At 43.6% G+C, this 12,566-nt stretch overlaps 1 protein-coding gene across 7 annotated transcripts in view; it reads right to left on the bottom strand.

The window, feature by feature from the left end:
- Unc79 (unc-79 homolog, NALCN channel complex subunit) overlaps positions 1-7,013 on the bottom strand; it is a 250,710-nt gene extending 243,697 nt beyond the window's left edge. For 3 of the 7 annotated variants that reach the window (XM_063261990.1, XM_063261980.1, XM_063261988.1), the window contains exon 1: positions 390-529. In XM_063261990.1, coding sequence (XP_063118060.1) covers positions 390-411 — 22 coding nt within the window. In that variant the 5' untranslated portion in view covers positions 412-529. Of the gene's footprint in view, positions 1-389 lie in introns of all 7 variants that reach the window. The other 4 variants (XM_063261997.1, XM_063261998.1, XM_063261995.1 and 1 more) reach the window with 3 other exon arrangements.
- Between the last annotated feature and the right edge of the window lie 5,553 nt (positions 7,014-12,566).

Genomic DNA, 12,566 nt, shown 5'->3' with positions numbered 1-12,566 from the left:
AACTGACAGTTCCCCGCCCCTGATTTGCCGCTGCCCCCCTTCCCCCACTCCAACAAGAGATACAGAAATGTTTATCTGAAAGATACGAGGCCTCTTTTTCCCGAGAATGACCCCATTTTAATTTCATCTCGCGGGGTCTTCGGTCTGGAGAACCCCACTGCTAGCCCCAGTAGACTGCATTATTTTTTTCAGCACCGGGGACAGCGCCGCGCTGCCTCCGCCGTCCACCCTCCCCCACCTCCTTCCACCCCCCACCCGCCACCCGCCCCAACCTCAGCCCCCACCCCCGCACCAGCACAATGCCAAGGTCTCCCAGCAGCCGCAAACGCCGCAGCTGCGATAGCTCCCAGCCGGAGGCCGGGCCGAACGCCGGGCCGGCTGCTACTTACACTGCTCCGCTTTGGTGGACATGGTGCTGTCCAGATGGAAAGGCTTTGCCCCAAAATCTGTGTCGTGTGAGCTCCCTCGCTCCGCCAGCGATGTTGCGAGGAAAAGAGCGCATACCCCCCACCCCCCACCCCCTCGCTTTCCCCCTCCCTTAGGCCCGTGTCGCTACCATTCGGACAAAACGCACATCAAATTGCAGAATTCGGTCCCGGAAGGTTAGGAAATCGCCCCCGGAGAAATGGGTGGGATTTAATGGGCGGCCAAAGGCTTCCTGTCCGTCCCCTCCTGGAGCTGCCCGCGTGGATGTGGGCGGGGAGACCGAAAGGAGAGAGCGAGCTGCGGCTCCTGGTGAAAAGGGAAAATGGGCTCGACCGGGGGAGGAGTATTTCCATTCATAAGGCGCACGGAGGGGCCGGGTGTTTCCCAGAGAAAAGCCTCTTAAAGTGCCGGAGTCCCCGACCATTTGGATCTCCCCATTGGCGTTCTCCAGGCCCGTAGATCCTGCGGGCGAAGCAGCCCCCGGCGCCTCGACGCGGTGACCGGAGAGGAGCACAGGTGCGTCCCACGCGCGTCTCAGCCTCCGGGAGGAAGGGCAGGGAGGCGGATCCGGGGCGGGCTGCACACAGCCGGGCCGGAGGGCGACGACGGTGCTCCCGAGGACTGCGAGGAAGGAAATGGAGAAGTAACCCTCTGCATGGCTTCCCGGCGTGCTGCGCTCCGTGCCCTCTGCCTCCCCTGGCGGATGCTGCTGAGCAGCGATGGGAGGTCCCACTGCCAGGGGGCTATGAGACGACTTGAGGGGGTGTGGGTTGGAGCTAGAGAAAGGAGGAGATTTCCATAGATGGTAAAGGTGGAGGGTCCACAGAAAAGAAAGAGGAGTAACTGGAAACAGAAAGAACCCAGGAATGCTTTTTGCAGCAGTCCAGCCTGGGCGCCCTAGGAAGCCCCTCTCTCTGCTGGGAAGCAGAAACCTATGGAAATGGGAAGCGATCAAAAGGACAACATGCATATTAATAGGAAGACTCCTGGCGAGTCCACCTCAAAGTAAAAAAGCATTGGATGCCTAGGCTTAGAAGAATCAGGTTCCAGACTCAGTTCCATTAGCCTGTGGTTCTTCGCCATCTGTAAAATGGGAACAATAAAATCCGGCCTGCCACCCAGAATTAATAGGCAGTGAAATAATACAACGGAGGCGAGAGTTCTTTTAAAATCGGAAACTCTAAGACTAACTGCCAGCCATTAGAACCAATCTTCATCCAAACTGTTCTGTTGGAAAACCAGGGGGTAAGTGGAGAGGGTGCAACGAGCATAGCAAACTGATTTAGCAAATGCAATAAGAACTGTAAGTTGATGAGCGCTTTTTGATATGAAGAAAAATCAATGTTCTGTCTCAGGAAGAATGATATATAGGTTAAGGAAATAACTAAATTCTTTGAGAAATGTACTAATTATCCAGATCTTTGGCTATTAAAAACAAATACTGCGAACAATTATCAAGGTATTCCAAGTGACCTGAAAAACAGACGTCTAGGGAGCTGTCCATGGTGCACGCACTGCAGAGCTGCTGAACTGTGAACAGGGGAAGTCATTAGGCTCTTGAGGATGCCCCTGTGACCGCATTGCTGGTGGGTAGCCTGAGCTACCTGCCCAGAGTTCATACTCTATCACTGTTCGCTCCCCAGACCACAGCCCCGTCTCAGGCAAAGACAAATGATTCTGTGAAGAACGACGGTGAACAGTTCCTCTTGAGTAAATAAAATCAAAATACACAGAAGTGTGTTCTGAACCAAATATGAACATAATGAACCTTTCTGAGAAAGCGACAAACATTTCGTGTGATTAGAGGAAAGCTCAAGGATCTATTCCAAAATTTCTGGGAAGCTTGGGGCATTAATAAAGAAAGCAGTAATTGAAATTTGAAAGGAAAAAAATAAGCTTGGATGAACACAAAACAAAGGAGGAAATACGCCTTGGAAATTGTCCCCCTCCCCCTGCCTGATGTTGCCGCTGTTTGTCACGGATCGTCTGTTTCCACACTGAGAACCAGCTGCTGCTGAGGTCATGTCCACCCGGGTGTATCCGGATCTGGATTTCAGACCTGCCTTTTGTGCTTCTACACAAGACCTTTCACTTTCTTAGGTTTTTATTTCCTCTCCAAAAAAACAAAAAACAAATACGAAAAGCCAGTGGCATGATAGTCATATCAAACGTCATTATCGAGACTAAGCGAGTATACTTGTGAGAGTCCAGAGCACCCAGCACATAAACAGCGGTTGTTGACAGTTCTGCTCAGAATACTCACAGGGCCCTGGTTCTCTTCAGGCCCTGTCAAAGTTCCATACCATACACACCATTGACACTATTCCTCAGCCTTGGCTCTCACTGCTTCTGGCTTCTGACTTGAGAGGGTTAATTCACCAGCCTGGACAATCTCTACACCCAGTCTCTCTCTGTCAGCACAAGCTCTGACTTACTCCTTCAGGGAGACACTCTCTTCCTTATCTTCTTCTCTCCTGCCTGTCCCCCCATCTGCCCCTAACCTTTCCTGATACTTTTTTGTCCATTGCAGAAATTGTGCCTCTTCTCCTTGCCACATAAAATGTCTTTGCTTCCTAAGCCCTGCCTGTAGTTATAAGGGCTTCCATTTGTTTTAAGTGGATATCTAGTGTATAGAGAACTTTTCTGCCCAAGAAAAAACTGGACTAACCTTCCTACTACACAAGCAATGCACATTGCTACCTACTAGCTGCACTGTCCTGCTTGCATGCTGGCATGCTGTCCACTCCTGGCTGCAATAGATGCTTGCAGGAGTCTCTGATAACTATTGGTCACGCATAGTAGTTTTTATCTCTTGGAGCAAGCATTCAAAGTAGCTCCTTAATCCTTTCTAAAACTCCCTCTTCATAGGGATGGAGAGATGTCTCACCAGTTAAGAGGGTCACATACATGCGCGTGCTTGCATTTAGAAATACTAAGTTTGGAAAGGGAAATTTTATTTAAGATAAAGAAAATAAGTCAAGAGGTTCCAGAGGTCCAGAGTTCAATTCCCAGCAACCACATGGTGGCTCACAACCATCTGTAATTAATTAATTATAAAAATTAATAAACCTTAAAAGAAAAAACCTCCCTCTTCATTTGACTTCTGTGATATAATGTTATTCAAATCCTTCTCCAAATGTTTTCCTTCTACTGTTTAGTAAATGCCTCAAACATGGGAATATGAAGGGGGAGATTGAGTGTGTAGCTCCATAGAAAAATGCTTCTGTAACACATGGGTTCTGGAATTTGCCCTTCTAACACACACACACACACACACACACACACCAATAATGGTTTCATTAGGCAAATAATAGTCATTATAAAAAGACTATGCCTTTTTTAGAAATATTAAGTTTGGAAAGGGAAATATATATTTAAGATAAAGAAAATAAGACAATTTAAAAACAGGGGCTGGAGAGATGGCTCAGCGGTTAAGAGCACTAGCTGCTCTTCCAGAGGTTATGAGTTCAATTCCCAGCAACCACATGGTGGCTCACAACCATCTGTAATGGGATCTGATACCCTCTTGTGGTGTGTCTGAAAACAGCTACAGTGTACATAAAATACATAAAATAAATCTTTTAAAAATATAAAGTTCTATTTTAAAAATAAAGAACTCAAATGGTGGCAGCTGTAACTATGTGGTACAGCATTTGCCAAACATGTCCAAACCCTGGGTTCTATTCCCAGATTACCCAATAGGGTGATTTGAATGAGATTTCCTCATAGTGTTGGACAGTTGACCACTTGGTGGCCAAGTTGGTGGTGCTCTTTAGATAGGTCTAGGAGGTATGGCCTTGCTACATGAAGCATGTTATAAGAGGCAGGCTTTGAGGTTTCAAAGCCACACAGATCTTGAGGTTTGCCCTCTCTGCTTCCTGCGTGTGGTTCAAAATGTGATTTCCCAGCTTCCTGATCCTGCAACATGCCATTGCTCCACCATTATAGACTCTGACCCTCTGGAACCATAAGTCCAAATAAACTCGTTCTTCTAAAACGAAAAATGGCAACTAATAGCATAAAAACTGATATTATTAGCTAGTCCACAAGATCTTAATATTTTGTAATACTGTGTCAAATATTTATGTGCTAGAAATAAAATAATATATTTTATAAATAGTATAATCCCTTATAAAATTATCATAGGGCTGAAGAGATTGCTCAGCAGTTAAGAATTTGTACTGCCATCCCACAGGACCCAAGTTTGGTTCCCAGCACTCACTTCAGGTAGCTCACAATCATCTGTTGCTCTAGGGAGATCTCATGTCCCAGACCTTTATGGGCACCTGCACACACATGCACAACCCCCTCTCCACATATACATAACAATTAAAATACAATATATTTTTTAAAATTCTTCTGTACCGAGATCCACAATGATGTATGTTAGGGGCTGGAGAGATTTAGTGGGTTAAGAGCACTTGATGCTCTTCTCACAACCACCTGTAACTCCAGTTCCAGGGGACCCAAAACCTTCTGGCACCTACAGGCACTATGTGCACAGACATACATGCCAGCAGAACACCTATACACATACAAGTGGGATTTTTTTATTTTTGAAATATTTATTCTTCTGTCTGCATAGTGCATAACAGGCAAACACTGTACCACTGAGCTATATCCCCAGCCCTATCTCAGACATAGGTAGGTAGGTCGATAAGTAGGTATGTAGGTAGATAGGCAGGCTTTATTTTTCAGTCTCATGCACCTCAGCTTGGATTCTAACTCGTAAATTGGCCAATGATGACTTTGAGCTTCTGAGACCCCAGCCTCTGCCTCCTGGATGTTAGGACTTTAACCATGCACTACCATACTTGCTCTTTGTAGTGCTTGGAATCCAGCCCAGAGCTTCATGCAGGTTAGACAAACACTGCCAAATGAGCTAGGTACCTAGAACCTAGGTCCCATACTTTAAGCTTATGTAAGTATCAAAGCAGATATATATATAATATATATATGATTTATCCATACACGTGTATAAATATAGACGTATTTATAAAACTTTCTGCTTACCATGTGTCTTAGTCAGGGTTCCTATTCCTGCATAAATATCATGACCAAGGATCAAGTTGGGGAGGAAAGGGTTTATTCAGCTCACACTTCCACATTGCTGTTCATCACCAAAGGAAGTCAGGACTGGAACTCACATAGGGCAGGAAGCAGGAGCTGATGCAGAGGCCATGGAGGGATGTTACTTATTGGCTTGCTTCCCTTGGTTTGCTCAGCTTGCTCTCTTATAGAACCCAAGACTACCAGCCCAGGGATGGCACCACCCACAATGGGCCCTCCCACCCTTGATCACAAATTGAGAAAATGTCTTACAACTGAGTCTCATGGAGGCATTTCCTCAAGGGAGGCTCCTTTCTCTGTGATAACTCCAACTTGTGTCAGGTCGACACACAGAACCAGCCAGTAGACCATGACACTTTTAGTTAGTCATGTTAGTTAGTCATCAGCTTGTTTTTTGTATGTGGGTGACACGGATACACATGGCAAGGATGGTCTGAGCATCTGTCCTCTCCTACCTTGTTTGAGGTAAGTTCTCTTGTTGTCCACACCTGCTTATGCCAAGCCATCTGGCTAACGCGTTTGCAGGGATTCTCTGCCCTGCTTCCCATCCCAGATCTCAGCACAGGACCACAGGCGTTAGCTTTACATGAGTGCCCACTATTCTTTTTGTTGTGGTTGTTTCACTTGGTTTGGTTTGGTTTGGTTTTTCAAGAGAGGGCTTCTCTGTGTACCCCTAACTATCCAGAAACTTGTTCTGTAGACCAAGCTGACCTCAAACTCAGAGATCTGCCTGCTTCTGCCTTCCAAGTGCTGATTAAAGGTTTCACCACCACTGCTTGACAAGTTCTGACAATTCTACGTTGGGTTCCTTAACACTTACAAGCAAGTGCTTTACCCACTAAGCATCCCCCAAGCCCGTTTCTTTATTTATAGAAAAATACCACAATTAATTTACTCATGGTTTTGTTAGAATTTTAGGTTATTTGTCATATTTTTCTTTTGCAAAGAACAAAGTTCAGTGACCATCCTGACAGATAATAGTCCTCAAAGTAGGTTCAACTATCACTAGCTATTGTCAAGTCCCTCACTGAAGTGATTTAGACTCCTTTCAGGTTCCATTTCCACTATGGCCAAATAAATGACTCTGTCAGACCTATCTTCCCGCAGACAGTAATTATAAACCCAGGATAAAAGACCAAAACACTCTCTGAGAGTATTGGAGAGATTCTCAAGAGGCATCAACACTTGGAAGAGAGAAATTACTCCAGATGAGTTTCCCTTGCTGGGGCTGAGGGATCCTGAAGACACCATTCGAATGCCCAAAGCATTTCTTACCAGAAATAGCAAATGCGTAGTCTAAAGGAACCATGGCTGGTGGACAGTGAGGGGGAATTATTAGGAGCCAAAGCAAAGGTTGCACAAATTATGTATGTCTACGCAAATCTCCAGCTGATTTCTGAACCACACACATGCAGGGCTACAAGCAAACAATTACCAGACTATGGATAGAAGAGCTAAGCAAATATTTCTGTTGTCCACCCCCAAGAGTTAATTTTTGTTTAACTCATTAAACAAATGCTTTATAAAAAGAAGTCAACACTCCCCTTTCTTCGACTTTTTCTTCAGATCTTCGTTTTGTCCTATCCAACTTTTATTTTAATTTAATTATTTTTTTAGATGCCTGTTTGTTTTCTAGTAAGAGAAGAAAGGATGGGTATTTGGGTGGAAGAGAAGATGGGAAGACCTGGGAGGATTTGGGGGAGGGGAATCGAATCTGTAGTCAGAATATAACAGAACACGGACTCTCCACAATATAAGTGCCACAATATATAGGATAAAATTCAAACTTAGTTGGTGTATAAAGAAACAGGATGGCTAGAGTTTAGTGCACACCTATAGTTCCAAAGCTGAGGCAGTAGAATCACTTGAGTCCAGAAGTTGTTGGGGGTGTTTGAGCCCAGGTTAATGTAGGACACAGAATCATCTGTGACACCATGCTTGGGATGGCTAGAATAGCAAGAGCCTGTTAAGAAAAGAAAAACAAAAGAAGATGGTAAAAGAAAGAAGAAGTGGAGAGAAAGAAAGAAAGAAAAGAAAAGAAAGAAGGAAGGAAGGAAGGAAGGAAGGAAGGAAGGAAGGAAGGAAAGAAAGTAAAAGATATGACCCATTGTGGGAAGGGAGAGAGGGAGAGGGAGGGAGGGGGAGGGGGGAGAAAGACAGATATGGGGACATACTTGTAATCCTGGAGTTAAGAGACTGGAGCGGGAAGATATGAATCTAAGACCTGCCTAGGCTGCTACAATGAATTTGAGGTCAGCGTGGACGGTAGAGAAAGAACTTATCTCAGAAAATCAAAATGAAAAAGAAGGGAGGGGAAAAACAGAAAGCGAACTAGAGATGGTGCAGATGTCCCACTCGGCAGGCAAGAGTTTGAACTGTCTAATTCTGCACAGAGAGGTAGATAGGATGACCTACAGACATGTCAGCAGAGATCAAAAACTCTGTTTAAACTAGAGACTTTAGAACTTAAAAGTGCAGTATTTGAGGGGCTAACTCAAGTTCAATGGTTAAGGTGCTTGCTCACAAGCCTCACGACCTGAGTACAAAGGCAAGGACCCAATTGTAGAAAGGAGTGAACCAATTTCCACACATTGTCCTCTGATCACATGGCACATGTGTACACACACACACACACACACACACACACACACACACTAAATAAATGTGAAAAATTCAATACATTTGAGATTGTAAAATTTCAAAGATTAGTGATAAAATGCAGAAAACAGGTAAAATATATGTTTAAAGATGTTTCAATAAAAATTACCCAGTCTGAAAGATTGAAAGGGGATCAATTAGAACAAAGTGCACACAGCCTGCAGGCCTGGATGCCTGCAGAACTGGATGCATCGGTTCTCTCTCCCTGCTTTCAAGATCTTTTTACTGTCATTTTGGTTTTCTTCAGTTTGAATTCAGTGGGCCCGGGCTTGATTTTCATTAGATATTTATTCTGTCTTAGGGTGTAGTTGCATGGGGACAGGGGACTTCTGGGAATCTCTGTACATCCCAATTCTTTTTTTGTTTGTTTCTCTATGAATTTGAAACCTTTCGATTCAAGCCAGTGCCAGACTAGCAGTTTCACCACCATGGTACTGGACATACTCTGCCCAGAAGCAGAGAAGAGAAGAAATCATTACTATCACCCAGATACAAACTCTTAAGCCTTCAGCAGTGAGCTGCCTGCAAGGATATACAGGCGCAATCGTGGCACAACGTTATGGTAGCAACCAACCAGTTTCTGAAAGGAGTTAAGGCCCCCTCCATGAGACAGAATCCAGACCTGATACTCTCTACTGCAATGACTAAGAACCTGAGACCTGTTATGTCGAGGGCCTAGAGGAAAACCTAATGCTAGTTTGTTCTGCTAAAGGACCATGACAATAAAATGGCTCCTAGTGGCATACTGCTATAGATCAGTGCTTCACTCAGCCCTCGTCAGAGAAGTAAATGGGAGCTAGCACAGAGACCTACAACTGAGCACTGTGTAGAGAATGAGAGATTTAGGAACATTCAACTGTAAATGAAATGCCTTTATCAAACCCTCCCCTTAAGGCTCAGGGATCTACGTAGAAGAAGAGGAAGAAGGACCCAGAGGTGAAGGACGGCTCCAAGGAAAGGATCTTCCAGACACAACAGATCTGATACACTTATAGACTCATGGCAGCATGCACAGGGCCTGCACAGGGACAATTCAGACAGGGTCCTGTGAGGGGGAAGTGGTCATGGGGTCCAACCTCTCACCAAGAAAGTATTTGCAATTGATAACCACTGGTAAAGGGGAAATTAGCTTTCTCTAACAGTGGTACTGCGGTTAACCACACTTCAGGGCAGGCTCCATGCCCAGGAGTAGTTAGTTGGCCAACAAAAATCCAAACTCTGTGGTATTTTTGTGGATTTTTGTTTCACGTTGCTTTGTTTGGGGTATTATTTTTCGTCTATTGTTCTTTTGTTTTGATTTTTCACATTTGTGGGGGTTTTGTGTCTCTCGATTTTGTTTTTTTTTTTTTTTGTTTTGTTTTGTTTATTTGCTTGTTTTGGTTTTGTTTCTTGGGTTTTAGTGGGAGGTTGCTTTTTTAAGAGAGAAAAAGAACAAAGTCGGGTGGGTAGGGACATGGGGAGAAGAACTGGGGGAGTGAGAAATAAGCAAAATATATTGTGTGAGAAAAATTTTAATTGAAAAAATCCACTAAAAACAAGTACTCCTCAAAAACAGTCTTAAAAATTCAAATGAGGGACATGGAATTATCAGTCATTAAATCACTTGCCGTGCAAATGTGCAGACCTAAGATAGGGTCTGGCTAAGTTATCTAGACTGGCCTTAAGTGTGTAATGATCCTGCCCCAATTTCCCAGGTTGTCACAGTGTCTTAATAATCAGCTTTATAATTAATATTCATAGAGCAGGTTGACTTTACAATGAACTTACCAAATGAGATGGGAAAACTTGAAAGTTTTACTGATATTTAGTTCAGTTTATAAAATGATTTAGAGACAGCTGATGTCTTGAGTGTCACCATCTTTGTATATGAATTCTCTTTCTCTGTATGTAGCCTTTTAATCATCTGTTGTAGTTTTTCCATTACAGACCATTTGTAGTTTACTTCTGAGCAGTTTATAGTTTTATTTATATTTGGAATGCAATGATGCTTCATAGTACATTCTCTAATTTCCTACTTTGATTTATTTGAGATGGGTCTCACTACACAACCCAAGCTGACCTAAAACTCTCTGTGTCGAAGCTGGCCTTGAACTCTTACCAATCCTCCTGCCTCTACTTCCTGAGTGTTGGGCTCACAGACACTAGATCTGGCCTCTTTAGTTTATTTTTATTGGAATGTAGAGCATGTGTTTTTTTTTTTAATTTTTGACCTTAGACTGACAACCTTTCTTACAAGTTCTAATCCCTGTTAGATTTTTCCAAAATGTTCCACACAGACAAACCTGGCATCTATGAATAATGAGAGAATCTACCTCATTCTTCCTTATTACGTTCATCCGTCATTTAAACTCATGACATTGGACAGAAACTTCAGAATAATACAGAATAAATGCACTGTGACATCTTTTCCCTACTCCAAATTTTAGGAGTTGTTCTTCCAAGGTTCATCACTACATTTGCTGGGTTTTGAGGACATTTTTATAGTGTGCTGAGGATGCGTTTTTTTTTAAGATTTATTTATTTTATATATGTGAGTACACTGTCACTCTCTTCAGAGACAGTAAAAGAGGGCATTGGATCCCATTACAGATGGTTGTGAGCCACCATGTGGTCACTGGGAATTGAACTCAGAACCTCTGGAAGAGCAGTCAGTGCTCTTAACCGCTGAGCCATCTCTCCAGCCCGAGGATGCATTTCTTGTACTTAGCTATGGACTTCTAATGATGGAAAGTTATTTTTAATAAAGAACTTACTAAGCAGATAGACTGGAGAGTCTCCATATGCACTCTCCATGCCCCTACACACACACATTAGCACATATCCATGCACATAAACACACACAGGCACACTCATGCACAGATACACATGTATGTACACATTTGCACATAGGCACTCTCATGCACAGATACACATGTGTGCATACATGCAGACACACAAGCACACTCATGCAGATATGCACACATACACTCTCTCAGAATTCACACAGAGAGAGTCTTTATTGCTGACATACTGCGTTTGTTGCAATTGAACCAACGGTGATAAGGCATTAACCAAAATCCACAGTTTAAAGCTTCTATCTGTGTTGCAGAATTATAGAGATGACTCAGTAAGACATTGTTCATTTCTATCATAATAGGACTTTTTCTTTCTAGAATTTCCCTTAGATGGAATTTCCTGCTCTCTGCTCATATTAGCCATTTGCTCTTCCTGTTGTCCATTTTTCTAGCAGATCCCTTGGCTCAGTAATCATCCTCATTTTAAATCAGATCATCATTTAAACTCGTTCGTCATCCTAAGCTGCCGTATCTGTGTTTGCTCCTAGTGCCTGCTTTGCCTTTTTCGTTTGTGTGATTTCTTTCCTTTCAGTACGCTGACCGGCTTTAAATGCTAACCGTGTCCTCTAGAGATCTGTGCACTAGTGTCTTCATCCCCAGGGTGACTCTCCCGGGACATGTCATTGACCTTTAGAAAGAGGACCTTATGGGTGAACCTTAGGTCACTGAGAGTATGTCCGCAAAAAGGAGCATGGAGTCTCGTTTTGTGGTCTTTCTGTTTCATGGCCCATGAGTAAACAATTTACCCTGACAAGCGCTTCCTTCCAGTGCTGTCCAGGACCCTCGCCAGAGGCCCAAACCAATGTGATGCCCAATCTCAGACAGGACACTCCAGACCCATGAACTAAATGAAAGCATCTTTGGTCTAATTGCCTCAGGGAGTAAGAGCAACCCACTACTACTGACTACTACACATGCCTTGTGTTTTTTGTTGAGTGCCCAAGCAAATACATTGGGTAATAAAATAGCATTTAGCGTGACGGTTTGTTTACTTGGGAATTGGGTTGTGTTTACTGTTAACTGGAGCTGTGTGAGTCAGGCTTCAGTTTCCTTTAGTGTTATTCTTTGTCTCCCTTGTTATCTAATTTTCCCTAGAAATTCCTTACATAGTGTCTTACCTCTCTTGTTTATAATCCAGTTAATATACTGGGGCCCTGTTGACATAGTGGTTAGGTTTTACATGCGAGAAGTAGCATGTCGTCTTATGCTTAAATCCCTATGTTTTCAATGGATCCTTTTTACTGTAACCTACGAAAGAATTTCTTAGCCTCCCCCAACCCCCTACACAACCATTATGTGACGCAGAAAGTCTGATATGAGCTCCAACTATCTGGTTCCCTGTCCCGAGCTTGGACAAGGTTTGAATAAAGCTATTTCCCTGAGAAAAAGCCTTCGTTGTGGAGAACATACAACTCTGGCTGGATCCTAAAGAGTTTGGTCTTCTTATTCCCTGTTAGAAGCAAAATGCTTTTCTTAGTCCCTCACCACAAGAATCTCTCGGAGCCTCTAACCCAGTGGTTGTCAACCTTCCTGATGTTGTGACTCTTTAATACAGTTCCTCATATAGTGATGACCCCC

The sequence above is a fragment of the Rattus norvegicus genome, chromosome 6, assembly GCF_036323735.1.
Source record: "Rattus norvegicus strain BN/NHsdMcwi chromosome 6, GRCr8, whole genome shotgun sequence".
Taxonomy (NCBI): domain Eukaryota; kingdom Metazoa; phylum Chordata; class Mammalia; order Rodentia; family Muridae; genus Rattus; species Rattus norvegicus.
The sequence above is the reverse complement of the archived record's forward strand: the minus strand, read 5'-3'. Positions and strand labels throughout refer to the sequence as shown.